At 41.1% G+C, this 20,238-nt stretch overlaps 2 protein-coding genes across 7 annotated transcripts in view; both read left to right on the forward strand.

The window, feature by feature from the left end:
* Positions 1-3,006, forward strand: part of LOC138964407 (universal stress protein YxiE-like) — a 71,197-nt gene extending 68,191 nt beyond the window's left edge. For all 6 annotated transcript variants that reach the window (XM_070336350.1, XM_070336353.1, XM_070336351.1 and 3 more), the window contains one exon: positions 373-3,006. In XM_070336350.1, coding sequence (XP_070192451.1) covers positions 373-621 — 249 coding nt within the window. In that variant the 3' untranslated portion in view covers positions 622-3,006. The remainder of the gene's footprint in view (positions 1-372) is intronic.
* Positions 3,007-15,483: 12,477 nt separating this feature from the next.
* Positions 15,484-20,112, forward strand: LOC138964403 (uncharacterized). Its single transcript, XM_070336345.1, has 2 exons — positions 15,484-15,676; positions 17,395-20,112. Exon 2 carries the CDS (start codon positions 17,396-17,398, stop codon positions 18,626-18,628), a length of 1,233 nt encoding a protein of 410 aa, XP_070192446.1. The 5' UTR covers positions 15,484-15,676; position 17,395; the 3' UTR covers positions 18,629-20,112.
* Positions 20,113-20,238: the final 126 nt, after the last annotated feature.

Raw genomic sequence — 20,238 nt, forward strand, 5'->3', positions numbered from 1 at the left:
GCGTGCGTATAGCGTTTGTGCGTGCGTGTGTGTGCGTGCATGCGTAAGGGCGTCCGGGTGCGTGCGTGTGAAGGCGGTGTGCCAGCATGTGTGTGCGGTGTGCGTGCGTGCATGTGTGTGCGTGTGTGTGGGTGTTTGTTAGAATGTGTGTGTTTGTGTGTTTTTGAATGTGTGTGTGTGTGTGTGTGTGTGCCACGGAGCACGCGCGTGTCACGCCGGCCGGGTGTCAGTACTGATGTAGGTGAGTTATCAAACATTTGACATCATTCTCTGTGTTTTCGGTGCCCTTGAGCCGCTCGATCCTCAGTTCGACCTCAGAATGTTAAGTCACCCACCCTTGAATAAATATCGATCTCTTTCCTGTGTCACTAGGTTCGCGGCAAATTGCTGAGACTGCACGGCGAGGCAGGCCACGCCATCGTGAAGGCGGCGGAAACAGAGGGCGCCACCTGCATTGTCACGGGCACGCGCGGCCTTGGAAAGGTCAGGCGCACACTGTTGGGGTCTGTCAGCGACTACATCCTTCACCATGCGCACATCCCCGTCCTTGTCTGCAAACACAAGACTCTGGAAGACCACGCTGAGGACGGCAGCGGCGGAGAGCATCATCACCATCACTAGAACTTTCGTATAGACTGAGGGGATGGGGGTGACATATATATTATTGATTATATTTGAATTTGCCACGACCCTTTTATTAGTATTTGTTTATTACTATGCTTTACGTCGGCAATATAGAACATTCAAATTGCAACTTATTGAAGAATAAATACAGACTGATTTTGAAAAAAAAGGGCTTATACATGTATACCTTATTCAAGTCAAAAACATAGTAACGCGTGACTGATCCCGATCAGCGAAGCCGCGACAGGGGCATCACAGTATACCAAATGAGTCTGCGACCAAGGCCGGAGAATGGAACTTTAATTAACTTTCCCGCAGTGACGAGAAAACGACGTATGCGGTTCGTAGCGCTGGCCGGTTGAAAGAGGCCTTCGAATCTGAATATTTAACTAAAAATCTTCAGTTTTATGCTGCAAGTGACCATCCGTTTGCAGTTTGCAAATTATGCGAGTCTGTTTGATTTATGTGTGTCTGTCTTTCACTGCGTCTGTCTGGTTTTTTTGGTTTTTGTCAAGATATGAGAGAGAGAGAGAGAGAGAGAGAGAGAGAGAGAGAGAGAGAGAGAGAGAGAGAGAGAGAGAGAGAGAGAGAGAGAGAGAGAGAGAGAGAGAGAGAGAGAGAGAGAGAGAGAGAGAGAGAGAGAGAGAGAGAGAGAGAGAGAGAGAGAGAGAGAGAGAGATCTATCGGGCGGATCAGAGACCCTTCTGTACCATTAACAGATGAGGATCAGTTCAGACTACGAAAACAAATCACTAAATTCACAACCCGCTGACATACAGGAGGAATGGGAGATGGGTAGCAGATTTTACTGTGGTGATTTACTGGCTCTGATTAGAGCACTGGGGAATTAGTCATTACTGTTACTTTAATTAAAGGCTCTCTCCTTCGCGTTAGAACAGTTTCACATCTGCCGAGACTTTCATTTGAGGGAAGTCCATCCCTCCACTTGGACACATGCAAAAAATCCAGATCCCGACTATTTCGTATGCAGAGTTTGAGTTTTGGGGTGAATTCTTTTTTTTCAATTGACACCAGTGTCCATTTAGAAAAAAATTTTGCATAAAATTCCCGCTTTGCACGAAGATCACAAGGGCTGTTGGTTTTGGGTATGTGTGAAAGTGAAGGGATGGTCTTTTCCCATTTAAAACCCGGCTAAATCTAGGATAGTGAGCCAGATCGTGTGCAACACTGCAAGGAAAGGACTGAGCCTCTAAAATCGTACACTGTATTTGGACCAGTGGTTTTCGTTAGATACGAGGGTTGGGATAGGGTGTGGGTGTGGGTTTGGGAGGAGATGGGGAGGATGATAGGGCTCGTGGTCAAAGGCAAAGGATAGCTATAGGTTATGGTTGGGTGGAGCATAGACCATTTATCCTGGACCGCCAACTAGCTCTCTCTCCGCTCTTTCTCTCTATTACGAGGTAGCGGCCTCTCGCATTTAGGAACCTACGCTTACATGGCCTTTCAGAAATCAGGGGGATGTCATATCCGGTGTCGATTGTAAACATGGACGAAGTTGCCGAGGTAAGTTCTGAAAATGCTAAAATAAACTCAGCTAAAGTGCATATGGAACATGTTTTTCGATGAGTTTTGTTAAGTTTACTCAGTTTTGAGTTTTGGAAAATCCAGTTCATTGTCACCTCCCATTGTCACAAATAACTGGAGCGTGCTTTCTTTTCACTGTCTTCGAATCGCTGGCCTTTCAAACCGGACGCTAAGCGCCCCTGAAAGTCGAGCGTCGTAACCTCGAAGGGTCACGTGACGAGTTGGCGGTCCAGGCTATTTGGTCTATGGGTGGAGGGATACAGTAGTACCTATCTTTGAAGACATCCCAACATTTGAGAAAATTCAGGTCTTAATAAGGTTAAGGTTCATTAACTGACACTATGAAGAAAACGTCTGATAAAAGATCTTATTGGAGAAGGGGACTTATGTTTTAATGAAACAGATCAAAGTACATGAACAACTGTATTGGTAAAAATTCATGACCACTAACTAGCCCATGTGACGACTGCTATCAGCGATTGCCACATTTACAAACCACCGTTCAAATGCCTTGTTTACACTCATCCTGAAGCAAACATCATTTCCTGATTAGTTCCTGTGAGTTCGTTCCTCAATTCTTTCTTTCATCTAGCATTTTTTGTCATTTTAACGATTGAAGTAAACAATTATATGGTCATAAAATGTGTGATGATGTCAATCATAGGTGTAACGCTCCTGCTCGAAGTGTATTTTTAAAAATTTGTATTTGTGGTGACTACGCTTGTGAGAATTGTGTGATGTTTAATTACAGAAGGTGATTTATTGCTGATTTGATTGTTTGCAAAGTGTTTTATGTACAATCTGACTATTATTCTTAAAATAAACTGTATTTTCATGTGTGCACCTCTGATTATGTGATTCCGGAAAACTAATGTGTGTGTGTGTGTGTGTGTGTGGTAGTATGTGTGGATGTTTGTGTGTGTGTGTGAGAAAGAGAGAGAGAGAGAGAGAAAAAGAAAAATAGTGTGAGTGTGTGTGTGAGAGAGAGAGAGAGAGCAAGAGATAGTGTGTGTGTGAGAGAGAGAGAGAGAGAGAGAGGGAGAGAGAGAGAGGGAGAGAGAGAGGGAGAGAGAGAGAGAGGGAGAGAGAAGGAGAAAGAGAACACACCCACTGAAACATCACAACACACATGAAAAGTCTCTGGTTATGTTTTTGTTTATACGTACCTTGTCGACCACAAAGCTACTTCAAATCACAACTAAGACACGAAATTCAACAACACTGACTGCCTACAACAATTTCTTTCACAATATAGGCCATATCTTTATATGGCACCATACTCAAATACCTTTCACAAGAACTACTGCACAACAATATGCAACTCAACAGACCCCATCACAGAAAAAAGCACGGAAAAAGCCCATGAGAAAAATGCACAATATTCGCAGTACATGTATTCACAATATCCAGAAAAAATGCACAATATTATTACTCTTAGCATCCACAATATCGAAAATACACCATGACAGTAACATGTATTCCACAAATTACAGTCAACACTTGACTTGTCTTTACAGAGTAAAAATGATGATTTTGAACACTTTCTGGTTCAATATGACCCAAGAAAATTCATAAAACCAGCTGTGTGAGACTCTAAATGGACATTCTTTGCAGATCAACAGCTTAAATAACTGGATATTTTTGACTGATGTGAAATTTTACTTGTTCTTAAAACATCAGTTCTGAGGTGCAGAGTGTAATCTGTCTGTCGATTTTTAAACAATTCAACACCAACAATATTTTAACAGTGACATGCAAACATCTTGTCAAGCATACTTATGTTAGACATTTTTTTTAAAGAAAAAAAACCAATGACTTTATTTCATTGGTCTACATAGGCTTAGTTGCAGTTAGGCCAACAAAAAAATATAGTCTGTTTACGGTATCCCGACCGACCCTATTTTTTCGCGCGACGCTAGACTTTTTTTTGGCATTTGGGGGAGACAAAAAAAAAAAAGAAAAAAAAAAGAAAGAAAAAAGTCTGTTTTTTGGCAAAATAACTTAACCCCTTGACTGCCTTAGGACGGGTATACCCGTCATGCGCTTGTGCAGCCGCAGCGCCTTAGGACGGGTTTACCCGTCTTCTCCATTCAGGAATTTTCCAGAAATGCTACGTCACTGCTGACACACAAATAGCAGCCAATGGCTTGGAAGGATACCTCATTCTCATGAATAAACATAAATGGTGACGCGGTTTTGCGTCTGAAGGCTATTTTCGGCCTTGGCGACAGGGTAGGGGAGAGAAATCTCGACTCGTCAAAATGGCTAACGGTGACAGTCGACCAGGCCCTAGTAGGGAAAAACAAAGCCGGACTGACGCTACAAATGGTTATGGATACTGCCAGGGGAAGGGGGAGATCTTCTTTCCGACGATTCGTTGGAAACAGGTAGATGACAGTGATTATAATCCTTTCTTGGAGCAAGCAAAACAGCCACCTGTGTTTGATCCACAGGCACCGGAAGATGCGCCGGACTGATTTTTCAAAAGTTCATATTTAAACATCATTATAAGCCAAACTAATTATTATTTCCATGATTAGACACTAAAAACATTCTTGGTTCAATTTCCTTTAAAAATAACATAGGTTTTACTTACCTACCTACTGCCAGTTTGGAGCTAGAATATTTTGTGAATTATTACACCCCGAACTCCAATATTCCCTGGCAGTCAGGAATGCACATACGCAAATTTTGATTGGCAGCGAAAGGGTTAAAGGTACTGAACTTGTCAAATCCAGGTGCACGGAGCCCCTGGGGCTTTTAGTCATACCTCAGGCAGCTATCCGTTAGAAGAACTACCAAGTTTCATTGACTTGCACCCAAAGAGTCAAGAACTGCGAATTTTTTACGAATTAATTTCGTACTCGGACCCGGCTGGTCTTGGCCTATTTTTGGATCTAAATTTAGATCAGGTAGATCACCACATCATGCACAAAAAGACACGTCACTAGCAAACTATGTCAGACGTCATCATGAGTTTGTGTAAAACAAAATGGAGGCCGGAATCACTCAGTTGAATCGAACTCCGACCAAACACCACGTAATAACTAGGTTAATTTATGCACTCGCGTGAACAAGAAACTGTCGAGCTTCACAGATGTCGTCGTTGGGTAGTTTTGGGTTTGTTTATACTACCATAGGAGGATTTTTGAACTGTAAATGCACTCAGCTGCAACAAAAACGCAAAACGAAGGCTGTGAGCTGCACTGTGCCTTTAAAAATATGGGGTTTTTTGGGGGAAAAAAACAACAACAAAAAACAAAAAACAAATTAAAATCCCGACCTACCGACCCTATTTTTGGCTCACGTAAGTGTAGCCTATGCGATGATAAACTTTGTCTGTCTGTGCGTGCGTGCGTGCGTGCGTGCGTGCGTGCGTGTGTGTGTGTGTGTGTGATAGAAACTTTAACATTTCCGAGTCTATGGATTACGTCAGTCTCGGTCAAAAGTGTTTGACGTGTGTGATAGAAACTATTTGAAGACGTCACATTATGACGTAAGAGGGTTAGACGTCACGCAAAGGAATTACTGAACGTCTCGGTCATTGTTATTGTGAGCGGGCCGAGACTACTTGGCAGATCCAGGGTCTCGCTTTCTTGCACAGTTTCACCTATGCTTACTGTGTGTGTGTGTGTGTGTGTGTGTGTGTGTGTGTGTGTGTGTGTGTGTGTGTGTGTGTGTGTGTGTGTGTGTGTGACGGAGTGATTGAGTTTGTGTTACTGTTTGTCGATTTCTTACGTGAGCCTTGAAGGCTTCGCCTCTTGTTTTGGTCTATTTTACCGTAAACAGACTATTTGTTTTTGTTGGCCTTATTACCGACTTTGTTACTAAATGGCAACACTCTTGACAAGGCAACCCTACGGTCAAACACAGCTGGTTTCATAAAAAATGATGTACAAGTCATGTACTCTCCAGCAACAAAAACTAAAGATTTTGGCAGCATATTTTGCAAACTGACATACCTTTTTGTGCAAAAATATCAACTTTATACTTTAGGGGAAACTAACCTAAAATGTTACAAGGACTTATTTTGAAGTCTGAGGTGTAATTTTTACATTTGCAGAAAGAATGTTTTAAAAGTGGACATTAGTGGAAAAATAGCCTTATCAAATCTGTTAAAAGAAGTTGATGTATGCAGTTTGGTTTACAAAGTTTTATAGCAAACAAATCTAAGACAGTGGTGCTATGACTGTGATAGACCTAAATGTAAATTAAAATAGTTTTCTTCTTCTTCTTCTGCGTTCATGGCCTGAAACTCCCATGTACACTCGTGTTTTTGCACGAGTGGAATTTTACGTGTATGACCGTTTTTACGCCGCCATTTAGGCAGCCATACGCCGCTTTCGGAGGAAGCATGCTGGGTATTTTCGTGTATCTATAACCCACTGAACTCTGATATGGATTACAGGATCTTTTCCGTGCGCACTTGGTCTTGTGCTTGCGTGTACAGTACACGCGAAGGGGGATAAGCCACTAACAGGTCTGCACATAAGTTGACCTGGGAGAACGGAAAAATCGCCACACTTAACCCACCAGGCGGCCGCGGCCGGGATTCGAACCCTCGACGTCTTACCACCACGCCACAGCGCCCGTCAAAAAATAGTTTTAAACATGAAGACCACCATGTAAACTGAGAAACAAAATCAATTTGAATCTGCCCCAAACAGCCAAATGTGACCCTCCACCACGAAATGAGTCGCATGTCACCTCGCGCGGTTCTGCGCTAGGCTTAATATAAGTCCGGGGAGTGCCTTGTAACAGTGTGAGGGTCACCTTAGTCACAGGCTTATAACTCAAACAGTTTTCGCTCTTTTCTAAAAGGGTTTTCACCACTGGATAGAGCATAAAAAACTCTTTAGGAAAATGTAAAAATATGAAAATCATGCAAAGGTGACATGCGACTCATTTCGTGGTGGAGGGTCACAAATAAGTTGAAGGGACATGAAAAACCAACAACCAGCCAACCAACCTATGCTCTGAATATCAAGTATGAGTACCTGAAGACAAAACCAGCTGATTGTTTTGTTTCAAGGGGAATTTTTCCTTTCCACTAGGTGTCCATTTTTCATTGCTACGTGTAACATTCTAAATCCCGACAGTCGAGACAGTAGGATTCCGGAGAAAAAGAAAACTTGAACCTTTCAAGAGAAACGCAACGTCTCACGAACATACAAAAAACACATCCAGTATCCAGTACACATCCAGTATCAAACTCAGTAATCCGTCATATTTATCCATTGCCTTATACTTTCAATCACTGCCTCAGAGATTCTTTACACCCTTCTTGATACATTATTTCACGCTCAACACAGTATCAACAGAGAGAGTAATGCAAGGGAGAGAAGTTTGAAAAGTAGTTAATTCAAAGCAGTTACTTCCCTTAGTTTTAGGGACACATCTAGCTCTCACCATTGGCCGAACAGTAGTCCCACTTTCTGTCATATTTGAACACGCAAACAACCAGCTTGTAACATTTTGACTGATTACAGATTCACAACAATATTTAGCCAGCATGCTGATAATGGAAGCAGAACAGCCCCTCCTGACAGAAACGCTAATTTGCCTTGGTGCAAAACATCAATTGCATTCAAACGTACATTTTGCTGGAGAGTATCAGATAACATTGTTGTGCGTATTAGTACTTTTGTTTTGTTTTCCAGCAGCAAAGGCAACCATGACATTGATGGAGATGACAAAGAACAGTAGAAGAAAAGGTTACATTAACCACACACATGTGAAAACAATGACACAAACGTTTGTCTCTACATGTACAAAACAAAACCCCATAGTGGCGTCTTCAAAAACTAAGGGCTTAAAAATAAAATTAGCCCAAAAATGACACTGTTTCATCCTCGACAAACAACGAGAAATAATCAAAACATGAAATAAACTGAAGTTAACAGGAGTATAACAAATGTACATCTCATGTGAATAAAAGAGATTATGCCCCATTAAATGCTTTCTTTCTTTATTTGGTGTTTAACGTCGTTTTCAACCGATCAAGGTTATATCGCGACGGGGAAAGGGGGGGGGTGGGATAGAGCGACTTGTTAATTGTTTCTTGTTCACAAAAGCACTAATCAAAAAATTGCTCCAGGGGCTTGCAACGTAGTACAATATATGACCTTACTGGGAGAATGCAAGTTTCCAGTACAAAGGACTTAACATTTCTTACATACTGCTTGACTAAAATTTTTACAAACATTGACTATATTCTCTACTAGACACACTTAACAAGGGTAAAAGGAGAAACAGAATCCGTTAGTCGCCTCTTACGACATGCTGGGGAGCATCGGGTAAATTCTTCCCCCTAACCCGCTTAAAAATAATCTCAAAGAGTTAAAAAAATGTTTCTTTCTGTAAGCTTGAACAGTCTGGGGAGAAGGTGGGGCGATAAGAAATGGGGGCTAAAATAGACATTCACCCGACTAGAGTAAGTGAAATACCGGTAGAAGCCAAGTGTGTATGTATCACAAATGGTCAAAATTCACTCAGTATATATCGATAAAGCACTCATTGCAAAGTTTCAAAAAAATTTGAGATTTTATGTATCTAGAGTAAAGCTATAACGGCTTAAAATCTATAGTTAAATTCCAAGCACCTGCTCTTCTCTGTTTTCAGCAATTACTTAGAAATGTTAGTGATTTCTTTTTTATACAAAACAAAGGCATTTCTATATGCCTATCCAATAAAAGCCAAACTATCATGGCTGCATAGGATTGCCTAAATCATGAAGTAAATTGAAAATGTCTGGTCAACTATCACATTCAGACTATATAAACAAGTATATTATGTCAATACAAGGATGAAAGGACATTCAACAAGACAGTACATGTAAACAGATCACAAAATGTGTTCTTCACTGATCATACATTTTCAATCAAACCATACCAAGTGCACCCACAAGATCCTAACACATATATTTACAAAACATAATGAAACAATAGACGATTTCCAGAAATTAATCAGTCCGGGCCATTATTGGCTAACAGAGTTATTTCAGGAGGTCGTCTATTCTATCATGTGGTGGAAATATGTAAAATATCAACATACAACAACACCGATGCATGCATATTTTGTAAAGTATAGAGAACACCCATTACATAAAAATTTTCAAAGTATCAAAAACACTGGTAACTTTAAACTTGAAGCTAGCAGATGAAAAACCAAGAGAAATGGCTATCAAAACTATGATAGCTAAAATACACTTGGGGTAAATCCTTCAGATTTGAAAACAACTCCAGCATATTAGTCACAAAATCCTGTTTAAAATGCACTGACTGTTTTGTTTCAGCAGGTGTTCAGCAAAAATGTAAAGCAGATTGAAGGAAATAGACGATGTTCAGAGAAAATTCTGTCGGGTTTGTATTGGTTGTGAAAAAATGAATACATGTACTCTTGCTTTTAGTCTGTCAAACTTTTCAACGTGACATTTTAGGCCAGTCATTTGCGAGGGGTGTGTCTGAAACAAGACAAGGCCAGGAGCACGTGTAGAAAGCTTGTCTCACTTAAAACAAGAGTACTTTAAAAAAAAGTTTAAAAAAAAAGAAAAAAAAGAAGATCAATGAAGAAGGATGCTCCCCGCCAACAACAACAACAAAAAACAAAACAAAAAAAAAGGCAAAAAAGAAAGGGTTGAAGCAGCCTGCATGCAACTAAGATTTAAAAAAAAAAAAAAAAAAAAGAGTACATGTATTTACTCTTTCACAAGCCACACACACCCAACAGGGTTATTTCCGGAATTCGTCTTTTCTGCCCTTTTTTTAGAAGTTTCCTTTGTCCTGGCCTTAGCAGAGTCATATTTTGTTCATCTGAGGTATTATCTTTTGTACAAGTATTCGCTGATTAACTACGCTAATCATTAATGCACACAACATTAACCAAAAACAAATCATTTATATTTTTTTTCTTACAAACAATTTGACCTTTTGAAAGACAGATATTATTACACGAGCAGCATGGCTTCAAGTTCTTGCTGTTAGTTTTGCCTTGAAATTCTTCCTTTTGAACGACAAATACTACATTTTGACAGAGTATATATGACTAAGTGCCAAAAGGTGCTCACAGAACAGAAGACGACTTTGTTTTACAATAAAAATGTTTCTAAAAACGTGTGTCTGCTGAAAATTGGTGTGTGTGTGGATGAATGTGCGAAGAGATAGTGGACATAATTTCGTGTGTCTGACTTGAACGGTTTTGAAGTTATCTTTGTTTAAAGTCAAAAATAACGCCAAAACCGGCCATCTGAAAAAGGACATCGTGATACCTCGTGTTTTGAATATGCCACAGAAAAATAACAAGAAGCACAAATGAATTGCATTTAGTTTGATTGAATGCCTGAAACATCGCTTTACAGACGAGACCAAACGTCAAATCTAAATCTCGAGAGAATTTTTTTTTTTCGATAACCGAATTTTAAGGTGTCGCACGCAAGATGATTCGTCATCACGGCATACATTTTTCAATCGCAGATATTTACTAAATTTCTTTTTCAAAAACTCTGGAATTGATGTCGACACGTCAAGCGATAACGGTGTATCAAACTGCTGTCTTTCAAGTAATCCAGCAAAGACTGCAGAACTTTTGAACAGCATTTTTGAAAACGATTTGAAAATTTCGTCATATCTTGCGTGCGACAAAATGTTCGGTAATTAACGGTTATTTTCTTTTAAAAACAAAATTTACATGTACAAAGATCTACTTCATTTACGGAACCACGTGACACATTCTGTGTTCAAAATTTGTGAAGAAATCACGAACCACGATTGCGCTATCAAGTGTTGAAATTATGTCGTCAACATCTTTTCAGATCTTGCGTGCGACACCTTCTTGCGTTCAACATAAAATGTCACTACCTTATCGAGTTTAATGGGTAAAACTAACTATTTGTTGTCTTAGTTTAATCTTCTTAATTAAAAGCGTAATAAAACCGAACTTCTAAGATGAATTTTAATTGAGATTAGCGAAAGAGCGGGCACGCAAGTCGACCTTAAAGTAAAAGAATGATAACACGAGCGTTTGTCGTGTTGTCTTGCGTGCAACACATTGTCCAAAAAGGAAAATGTATATTTTTCTCAGACGTTTTTTAAGTTGAAACCTTGAAACTTCACACACATTTGGGGTTTAATCGCCCCCATGCATGGTAAAAGTCTTGTTGACCCTTGTCAGATTTCAAGGTCACGGCTGGGTCACATGTGGTTCAGAAAACGGATGAAACATATTTTTTCAGAGATTTTTGAAGCTAGAACCTTCAAACTTCAAACAACGCTTTTGCTTAATGATTGTTCAACATGGAGAATTCAAGGTTGATCCTTGAGAAATGTGAAGGTCATAGCAGGGTCTCGTGTGGGTAAAAAAAAAACATAACCTTTTTCTCAGAGTTTTTCAAAGCAAGAACCTTGAAAGTTCACATTTTTGGGCTTAATAGCCTCCATACACGGTTAAAGTCTTGTTGACCTTTGTCGAATCTCAAGGTCACATGGGCAAATCAAAAACACGAAAATGCATCATTATCTCAGTTTTTTTTAAAGGGAGAGCCTTCAAACATCACACAACTCTCAACTCCGACTTAAAGAAGTTAAGGTAGATCCTTGTCACATGTCAAGGTCACAGAAAGGTCTCGTACGGGTAAAACAAACAAAACAAACAGATAATATTCATTTTTTCAGCTTTGTTGTTAGCTAGAATAGAGGCACATGCCACCATTCCATTCAACATGACTCATAGAAATGTATGATGTATGACGTAATTGCATTGTGTGTAATGACGCGGCTGCCTCTGTAGTTATTCCAGCCTTTGAAGAAATGGCGTTTTTCCTTGCTTGGACACATTTTTCCTTTTCTTGGATGTTTCAGGAGTTTGGGTGAGTTTGGTGTATATGGTTGAACACAATTTAAAATTTGCATAAAAGTGTATTAAAATAAACAGTGGTAGCCAGTCTCATCTGTTGTGTCGACAATTTAATCTCTTTTGTGTGACCTCAACTTGACCCCTCTGAATGCTCTCAATCATGGAAATTGACCACACTTTGATTATAACCAAACAACATCAAAACTTTGGAATGTGTGAAGTTTCAAAGGTGTTGCTTAAAAGGCGTTCGTGAAAATGACAATTGTATGTGTCTGACTTCAATGCGACCCCGCTGCGACCTTGACGTTTGATTTTATCAACCAGACTTTCATCATGTGTGAATGACTTCAAACACTATAAAACTAGTTGAAGAAATTGACAATTTTTCAAAGTTTAAGCCAGATGGCACTGCTGTGACCTTGAAATTTGACAAACATTAACCAGGCGGTCACCTTTTTTAGAAAATATCCTTAAAGGATCTTTAACCTTACTGTGACCTTGGAATTTGATGAGGTTTAATTTAACTTGCGTAGTGTGCCAAGTTTCAAGGCCCTAGCTTCAAAAACATATGAGAAAACCTCATTGAAAAATGTATATGTTTGACCTCAACGCGACCCTGCTGTGACCTTGACTTTTTCAACCAGACTTTAATCGTGTGTGAACATTATACACTAGAACTGTGTGTATTTTCAAAGCTCGTGCTATAAACGCGCTGAATAAATTGAAAATATTCCACATTTGGACCAGATGTGACCCCGCTGTGACCTTGAACTTTGACAAAGATTAACAAGCAGGTCACTTTTAATGAGGTTTTATAAAAATGCTGAAAGTATGTGAAGTATGTAAAGTCTAACTGATCTAGTATTAAAACATGTAAGACGTGACAACGACAATTTTCCAGTTTGCAAAGGAAATTTAACCTCGCTGTGACCTTGAAATTCAATGTTGTTTAGTGTGATGTGCACCATACCTGGAGGTCATTATACTTTGGTTGTGTGCCAAGTTTCAAAGCCCTAGCTTTAAAAACGTGCGAGATAACCTTAATGCTATGACTCAGTGCCGTTTTGAATGATATAACGAACAAAATTATCGTTATTTGTAAAATCATTTGGGTAAATTTATCTTTTCTTTTCGTAATTGGGTTCCAGCATCTGTTGTCTTAACAAAAATCACAATATCAGTCGTGTTTGTCAACTTTTATTTTTTAGCCCCTTTGTCCGCTTTTCGTGCGCACCTTTTGGCACTTAGTCATATGGAGATTATATGAACCTAATTGCTCACTAACATAAAAAAAAACAAAAAAACAAACACACACACACACACACCAGAGCAGCTACAAGCCTTTCAGTTCTTCCTTTTAATTCTGACGTTACCTTACTGGTGTCACAAACTGTACTCTTGTCTTTGCATACGGCTCTGTTCACCCTGTAGAACAAAACTGACTACAGTGACACCCCTCTTGTAAGACTTCCAAACGGAGGGATCAAGTCTTCAAATAGGGCTTTCTTTCTTTCTGTATTTGGTGTTTAACGTCGTTTTCAACCGTTCAAGGTTATATCGGGACGGGGAAAGGGGTGGGGGGGGGGGGGGGGGGGAATGGGATAGAGGCACTTGTCAATTGTTTCTTGTTCACAACAGCACTAATCAAAAATTTGCTCCAGGGGCTTGCAACATAGTACAATGTATGACCTTACTGGCAGAATGCAAGTTTCCAGTACAAAGGACTTAACATTTCTTACATACTGCTTGACTAAAATCTTTACAAAAATTGACTATATTCTATACAAGAAACACTTAACAAGGGTAAAAGGAGAAACAGAATCCGTTAGTCGCCTTTCTTTCTTTCTTTATTTGGTGTTTAACGTCGTTTTCAACCGTTCAAGGTTATATCGCGACGGGGGAAGGGGGGGGGGGGGGGGGGGGATGGGATAGAGCCACTTGTTAATTGTTTCTTGTTCACAAAAGCACTAATCAAAAAATTGCTCCAGGGGCTTGCAACGTAGTACAATATATGACCTTCCTGGAAGAATGCAAGTTTGTTAGTCACCTCTTACGACATGCTGGGGAGCATCGGGTAAATTCTTTCCCCTAACCCGCGGGGGGCTTTACAGAGGTTATAATCAGAAAATCTGAGAAAACAGAGAGAGGGAGTCTTAAATTGGGGGTCTTATCAGAGGGGTTTCATTGTACGCAACCGTAGTTAAAGGTGGTCGTCTACATTTTTGATTTTTTTCAATAATCTTATGGTTAGATTTCGCTAAAAAGTTATGTCAGATGATGAATGAACCATGGGGAAAAAAGTTATAGAAAAAAAAATATACAGTGTATACAGAAAAATGTTCATTATATGTATACCATAAAGTACATGTACAGGTCACATTAAAAAGATTCATTTTAGATGCCCACAACAAAATACAATCTCACACCATTGTACGTAACAGTTCATAAAAAAGAACTTTTATTATTCTTTCCTGCTTGAATCCATGTTTGGCATCTGACAATTTCTTCATCGCTGTAGGGAGCATTTGTCCTTTCAGAATTTAGCATTCCATTAAATTCACTGTTACCAGCAATGTCATTATGCTCCAAAACAAACAATCTTTACATTGAAAATGCGTTCAAACCAAAAATATAAACTATTGCAAAAGCAATCAAAACCATTAACAAAATTACATGTTCAGCAAGAATACAAAAGACATTACATCTTGCGATATAAGCTGACAGGTGTAGTCTAAAATATGCAGACATGCAGCTACTTTTGACTACAAAAGAACAAACACGGCTAGATCAAATGAATAGATCCTGGTATGAAAACACAGCAACAAAAGCATTTATTCTGTGGAGATAAGAATTTCGCCTATGCATAAAATAGTATTTGAATTAACCTGACAAACGCCACAACTGAAAGCTATTTCTATGCCTTTGTATAATCTTATACATAAGTAAAGAGATAAAATATCACAGAGAAAGCATGGGACACATTGTTTGCTGAAACAGAAGAATAAGTAGTCAAAAACTTCAAAGTAGCTAAAATGCTACAAGATAAACGAGGCTTCAGCGCAAGATTAAGACAAGTAAGCAGAGTTCATGCCTACAAACCTTGAGCAACGTTGGGCTTTAACCCACTATCATTGAAGCAAGACAAGTAAAAAATCACCAATTATTCATAACACTGCAATCTCTGCAATAAATACATAGGCTCCTCCCGGATCCCTTATTACGTTGGTCCAGTGCCTTCCCTTAAAAAAAGATAAAAAAAACGTTCAATTTTTATCAAGAATTATTCTCCCTTACATCAAGAAAAGTACATCAATTTTCTTTTGTCTTCCTTGGGGCCCTGACATTTGCAGTTTTTAAAACAGCAGCGCCTGAACACAATTACAGCAGCTAAAATGCCAAAACAACTATCAAACAACAATATCAAAAACCTTATCCAAAAATGATATTTTTGGGTGCGAAGAGAAGCGAGATTGTGGTGTATAGACGGTGCCAGAGCACAGGTCATATGCATAACTAATGAGCGGAATGCCGTCTTCCCATTGGCCAGCCGGCCCAAGATCAGTCTCTCTGCCATTTCTGCATCTGCGGTAGCCAGTGCCAGACGTCCCAAACAACTGTGCGAAAATTTTCAACGTTTCAAGGATTTTGGAAAGAGAAGGTACACGTACTTTTACCTTTTTTTTTTTTTTTTTTTTTTTTTTTTTTTTTTTTTTTTTTTTTTTTTTTTTTTTTTTTTTTGTTTTGTTTTGTTGCTTGATTGTCGAGAGGGGCGATTGAGATCGAAACAGCGGTAATAGGCTCGAGTGGGGCCAATTAGTTGTCTGCAAGGAAAGTTTGGAGTTTGGGAAACTGGGAGACAGCGTGGCACCGTAGGCAGAAACATGTGGTTTCACGTTTGCCGGGAGTGACACTCGAAGGAACGAGGGTGATAGCTAGGTAGACGGTGATGGTACAATTAGCTGACAGCCGTCAGTAAAAGTGTTCAGGGAGAAAAGAAGACAGTATCATCTTCTCCTGGCATTAAAATTGGTCCGAGCAGTGGCAACGCGAATCGCTCGGTCACGTGACTAGTTTCTTTGTGAAGAAAGACGGCGGGAGCGAAAATGTTTACAAGTTGTGCGGTGGTCGGGCACTCTTTCACGTGGAGGTTTCAGCGATTTGTGAACACAGATGAGGGGGTGCGGCCAGATTTAGGTTTTGATGGTTTTGAGCAGATATTCGATGGGAGAGGGGGCCGAAAAATAAGCGACGTTGAATCAATGCTAGAACAGAACAGGGCCATTTTCACCCGGAAAAAATGGGGAGTGATAGTGCTAATGGTGGGGGACAATAATATTGTTCCCGGAACGACACCGAATAAAGTGTTTCGTGAGCTGTGGCATCTGTGTGTGAGGGTGCAAACATTGGCAAACTCAGTAGTGGTGGTGTCAGGGATGACACAGAGATACAGTGGCTGGGGGGGTTTCAATGACATAGCCAGGGAGGTGAATAGGCTTCTTCATCAACAGCTGAAAACGGCACACAGGATAGTGGGTTTGTTCCCCCACTACGTGGCTTTCCCTCCAGCAGAGAAGTTTGCTCAGTATCAGAAACATTTTTTAGCAGATGGGATTCATCTGTCAGGGTCGGGGCACATGCTACTGTACAGAGCACTGAGAAAAGTTCTGTTGGACAGTCGGCATATAGACCAATGAGGTAAGAAGGTGTTGTGGTTGTTCAGCGGGTGAGAGGGAAGTGGGGGCTAATAGTGATAGCCGGTATCCTCTCGTGCTGATGGCAGAACCACAATAGGGGTAGATGCAGCACGGACGGGGTACCAAGGTTTATTCCCAGACTGAAGTGGTTGGGTTCTACCGAAGACGCCAGACGCAGAGCTTTGATGCCGGGAGTGGAATAGGATGGGGTATCCTTTCCAGCTTTTGGAGTGACGTCATTGTTGGTTCTGGTTTGGTAGAACCGGTTGTGACTTCATGGGGAATGTGTATTGGTACAGCCCGTGCTGCATGATCAGATTGACAGTGTTTTCTTAGGTGTACTCTCGTGCTGAGGGCAGAACCACAATAGGAGTGTAGATGCAGCACGAACGGGGTACCAAGGTTTATTCCCAGACTGAAGTGGTTGGGTTCTACCGAAGACGCCAGACGCAGAGCTTTGATGCCGGGAGTGGAATAGGAGGGAATATCCTTTCCAGCTTCTGGAGTGACGTCATTGTTGGTTCTGGTTTGGTAGAACCGGTTGTGACTTCATGGGGAATGTTTTATTGGTACAGCCCGTGCTGCATATATATAAAAAAAAAAAAAAAAAAAAAAAAAAAAAAAAAAAAAAAAAAAAAAAAAAATAGGCCCCTGATGCTTAGTGGCCTTTGAAATGTTTCAGGATGTCGAAGCGTCCAACCAAGCGACCGGGGCGTCCCTCAAAGCAGCCCCCGAAGAGGTTTCGAGACGAGGAGGCTGAAGGAGAGGACGAAATGGGCGTGAAGGAGTCGCTAACCCAGCTCCTTGCTGAGCAGAAGGCCCTGAGGAAGGAGATTGCGGAGATTCGGGCCGCCAAGACGCCGGCGCCTGAGGCATCGCCCGCAGGATCGACCACCTCTACGGGTGGAAAATCCAACTCAGGCATGGCTGGGCACTCTGGACACTCCGATGACGAGGTTCCGGCAATTGTGTCCACATGCAGAGCCACTTCCGGTTGGGATTTCACCTCTGCCAGAACAATTGGGGGGGATAGGCGACTAGGAGAGCTGTTGACAGCCTCGTACGCCAAAGGGACACAACAAGCATATAGAAGGACCTGGGTGAGCGTGACTAGTTTTTTGAAACAGAGAGGGTTTTCTACTTCCTTGCCAATGAGCACTGCAGCGGTGTGTCTGTACATTGGTTCGTTGCATGAGGAAGGGAAGGCGGCTTCAACGGTGATGTCCGCAGTTTCAGCAATCAGTTGCGTCCATAAATTGAATGGGTTAGGGGATCCCACTATTGATTATACTGTCAAAAGACTACTGCAGGGGTGCAAAAGGGTGGGTGACAAAGGGAAGGATACAAGGTTGCCCATTACTGTCCCTATCCTTAACTCAATTATGGAGAAGAGCGAGGTGGCCATTGGGGAGAACTACGAGAAGATACGTTTCCGGGCTATGTGCACCTTGGCCTTTCACTCATTATTGCGGGTGGGGGAAATGGCGGTATCCCGGGAACCAGAAAACGTATTGCATAGGGGAGATGTCCGACTGGACGGACAGGCATTGACCATAACGTTCCGCAATTTCAAATCTAGCGCAAAACCAGTTACCCATACCGTAGAGAAAGCCAAGGCAGGCGTCCCATGCGCGGTAGAGGCCATGCGGGCCTACATGAGCATTCGTGGGAACGCAACGGGGCCGTTGTTCCGAGCTATGTCGGGGGCACCCATAACGGCCAGGGAATTCAACGAGCAACTACAGTTGGTTTTCCAATTTTGTGGCCTGCCCAAACAGAACTTCAAATCGCATAGCTTTAGGATTGGGGGTGCCTCCCACATGGCTCGGAACGGGGCATCGGACGCTCAAATCCGTCAGGCGGGCAGATGGTCTTCTAACGCTTTCTTGTCTTACATCAGGGTGCACAACTGGTAGATCAGGTAAAACGTAGGGCTTCTCTCTGTGTGCAGTGCAACAGAAAGGGGGAGGTCAGGCACATGTCTGCGTGCAGTGCAGCAGAACATTAACATGGGATCACAGGTGTGCAGTGCAGCCTGGGATTATAAGAAAGTGTGCAGTGCAACTTTCCGAGAAAGGTCGATTTTGCTTGGTGGCGGTACCTGATGTGAGTCATCAGGTGGTGGCGCGTACCGCCGGATTGGTGGTGAATGACAGACATTATGTATTTAATCGATGTGCTTTAATTGGGCTAAAACACAATGTTTATTGTTTTTTAGAGTTGCCAATATAAGTTTTTTGATGATGGTCTAATGAGCGGATGCAGAAAGCGGTAGATAAAGGGAAGTAACCCGGTGACCAGTCTAGTAAAATTTGACAGCTTGTTGGTGAAGCTGGAAACAAGAACAAAAAACAGTAAGCTAATACATAGTGGACAATGCCATCTATGATGTGTAAGACAATTTTTGTTCTTGGTGAATTTATGCAAATGTACAACCCAATGTATATGATTATGTCAATCATAGTTTTTGTGGAATTTATGAAAATATTCCACTGATTTTGTATGCATTATCTGCGCTGAAAATGAACGACCTGTGGTGTCGACCAATAAACATTTTCAGCGTAAACTGGCAATGAACGTTTCATGTGGTTGTGGTGGTGACTGTGGCGCTGGCTGGCGCTGGCTGATTGTCCGGTTTCGGAAAACTTTTTATCTTAAATTCTTGTCTATCCTCGCACATCTGAACATGCAAAAATGATTTTATGCACAGCATAAATGATATTTTTGGGTGCGAAGAGAAGCGAGATTGTGGTGTATAGACGGTGCCAGAGCACAGGTCATATGCATAACTAATGAGCGGAATGCCGTCTTCCCATTGGCCAGCCGGCCCAAGATCAGTCTCTCTGCCATTTCTGCATCTGCGGTAGCCAGTGCCAGACGTCCCAAACAACTGTGCGAAAATTTTCAACCCCACCGCCATCCCCTTACTCCACCATAACGTAGTTGTGTGGGCGCGTACCGCCGGATTGGTGGTGAATGACAGACATTATGTATTTAATCGATGTGCTTTAATTGGGCTAAAACACAATGTTTATTGTTTTTTAGAGTTGCCAATATAAGTTTTTTGATGATGGTCTAATGAGCGGATGCAGAAAGCGGTAGATAAAGGGAAGTAACCCGGTGACCAGTCTAGTAAAATTTGACAGCTTGTTGGTGAAGCTGGAAACAAGAACAAAAAACAGTAAGCTAATACATAGTGGACAATGCCATCTATGATGTGTAAGACAATTTTTGTTCTTGGTGAATTTATGCAAATGTACAACCCAATGTATATGATTATGTCAATCATAGTTTTTGTGGAATTTATGAAAATATTCCACTGATTTTGTATGCATTATCTGCGCTGAAAATGAACGACCTGTGGTGTCGACCAATAAACATTTTCAGCGTAAACTGGCAATGAACGTTTCATGTGGTTGTGGTGGTGACTGTGGCGCTGGCTGGCGCTGGCTGATTGTCCGGTTTCGGAAAACTTTTTATCTTAAATTCTTGTCTATCCTCGCACATCTGAACATGCAAAAATGAT

Source organism: Littorina saxatilis, linkage group LG4 (assembly GCF_037325665.1).
Source record: "Littorina saxatilis isolate snail1 linkage group LG4, US_GU_Lsax_2.0, whole genome shotgun sequence".
Lineage (NCBI taxonomy): Eukaryota > Metazoa > Mollusca > Gastropoda > Littorinimorpha > Littorinidae > Littorina > Littorina saxatilis.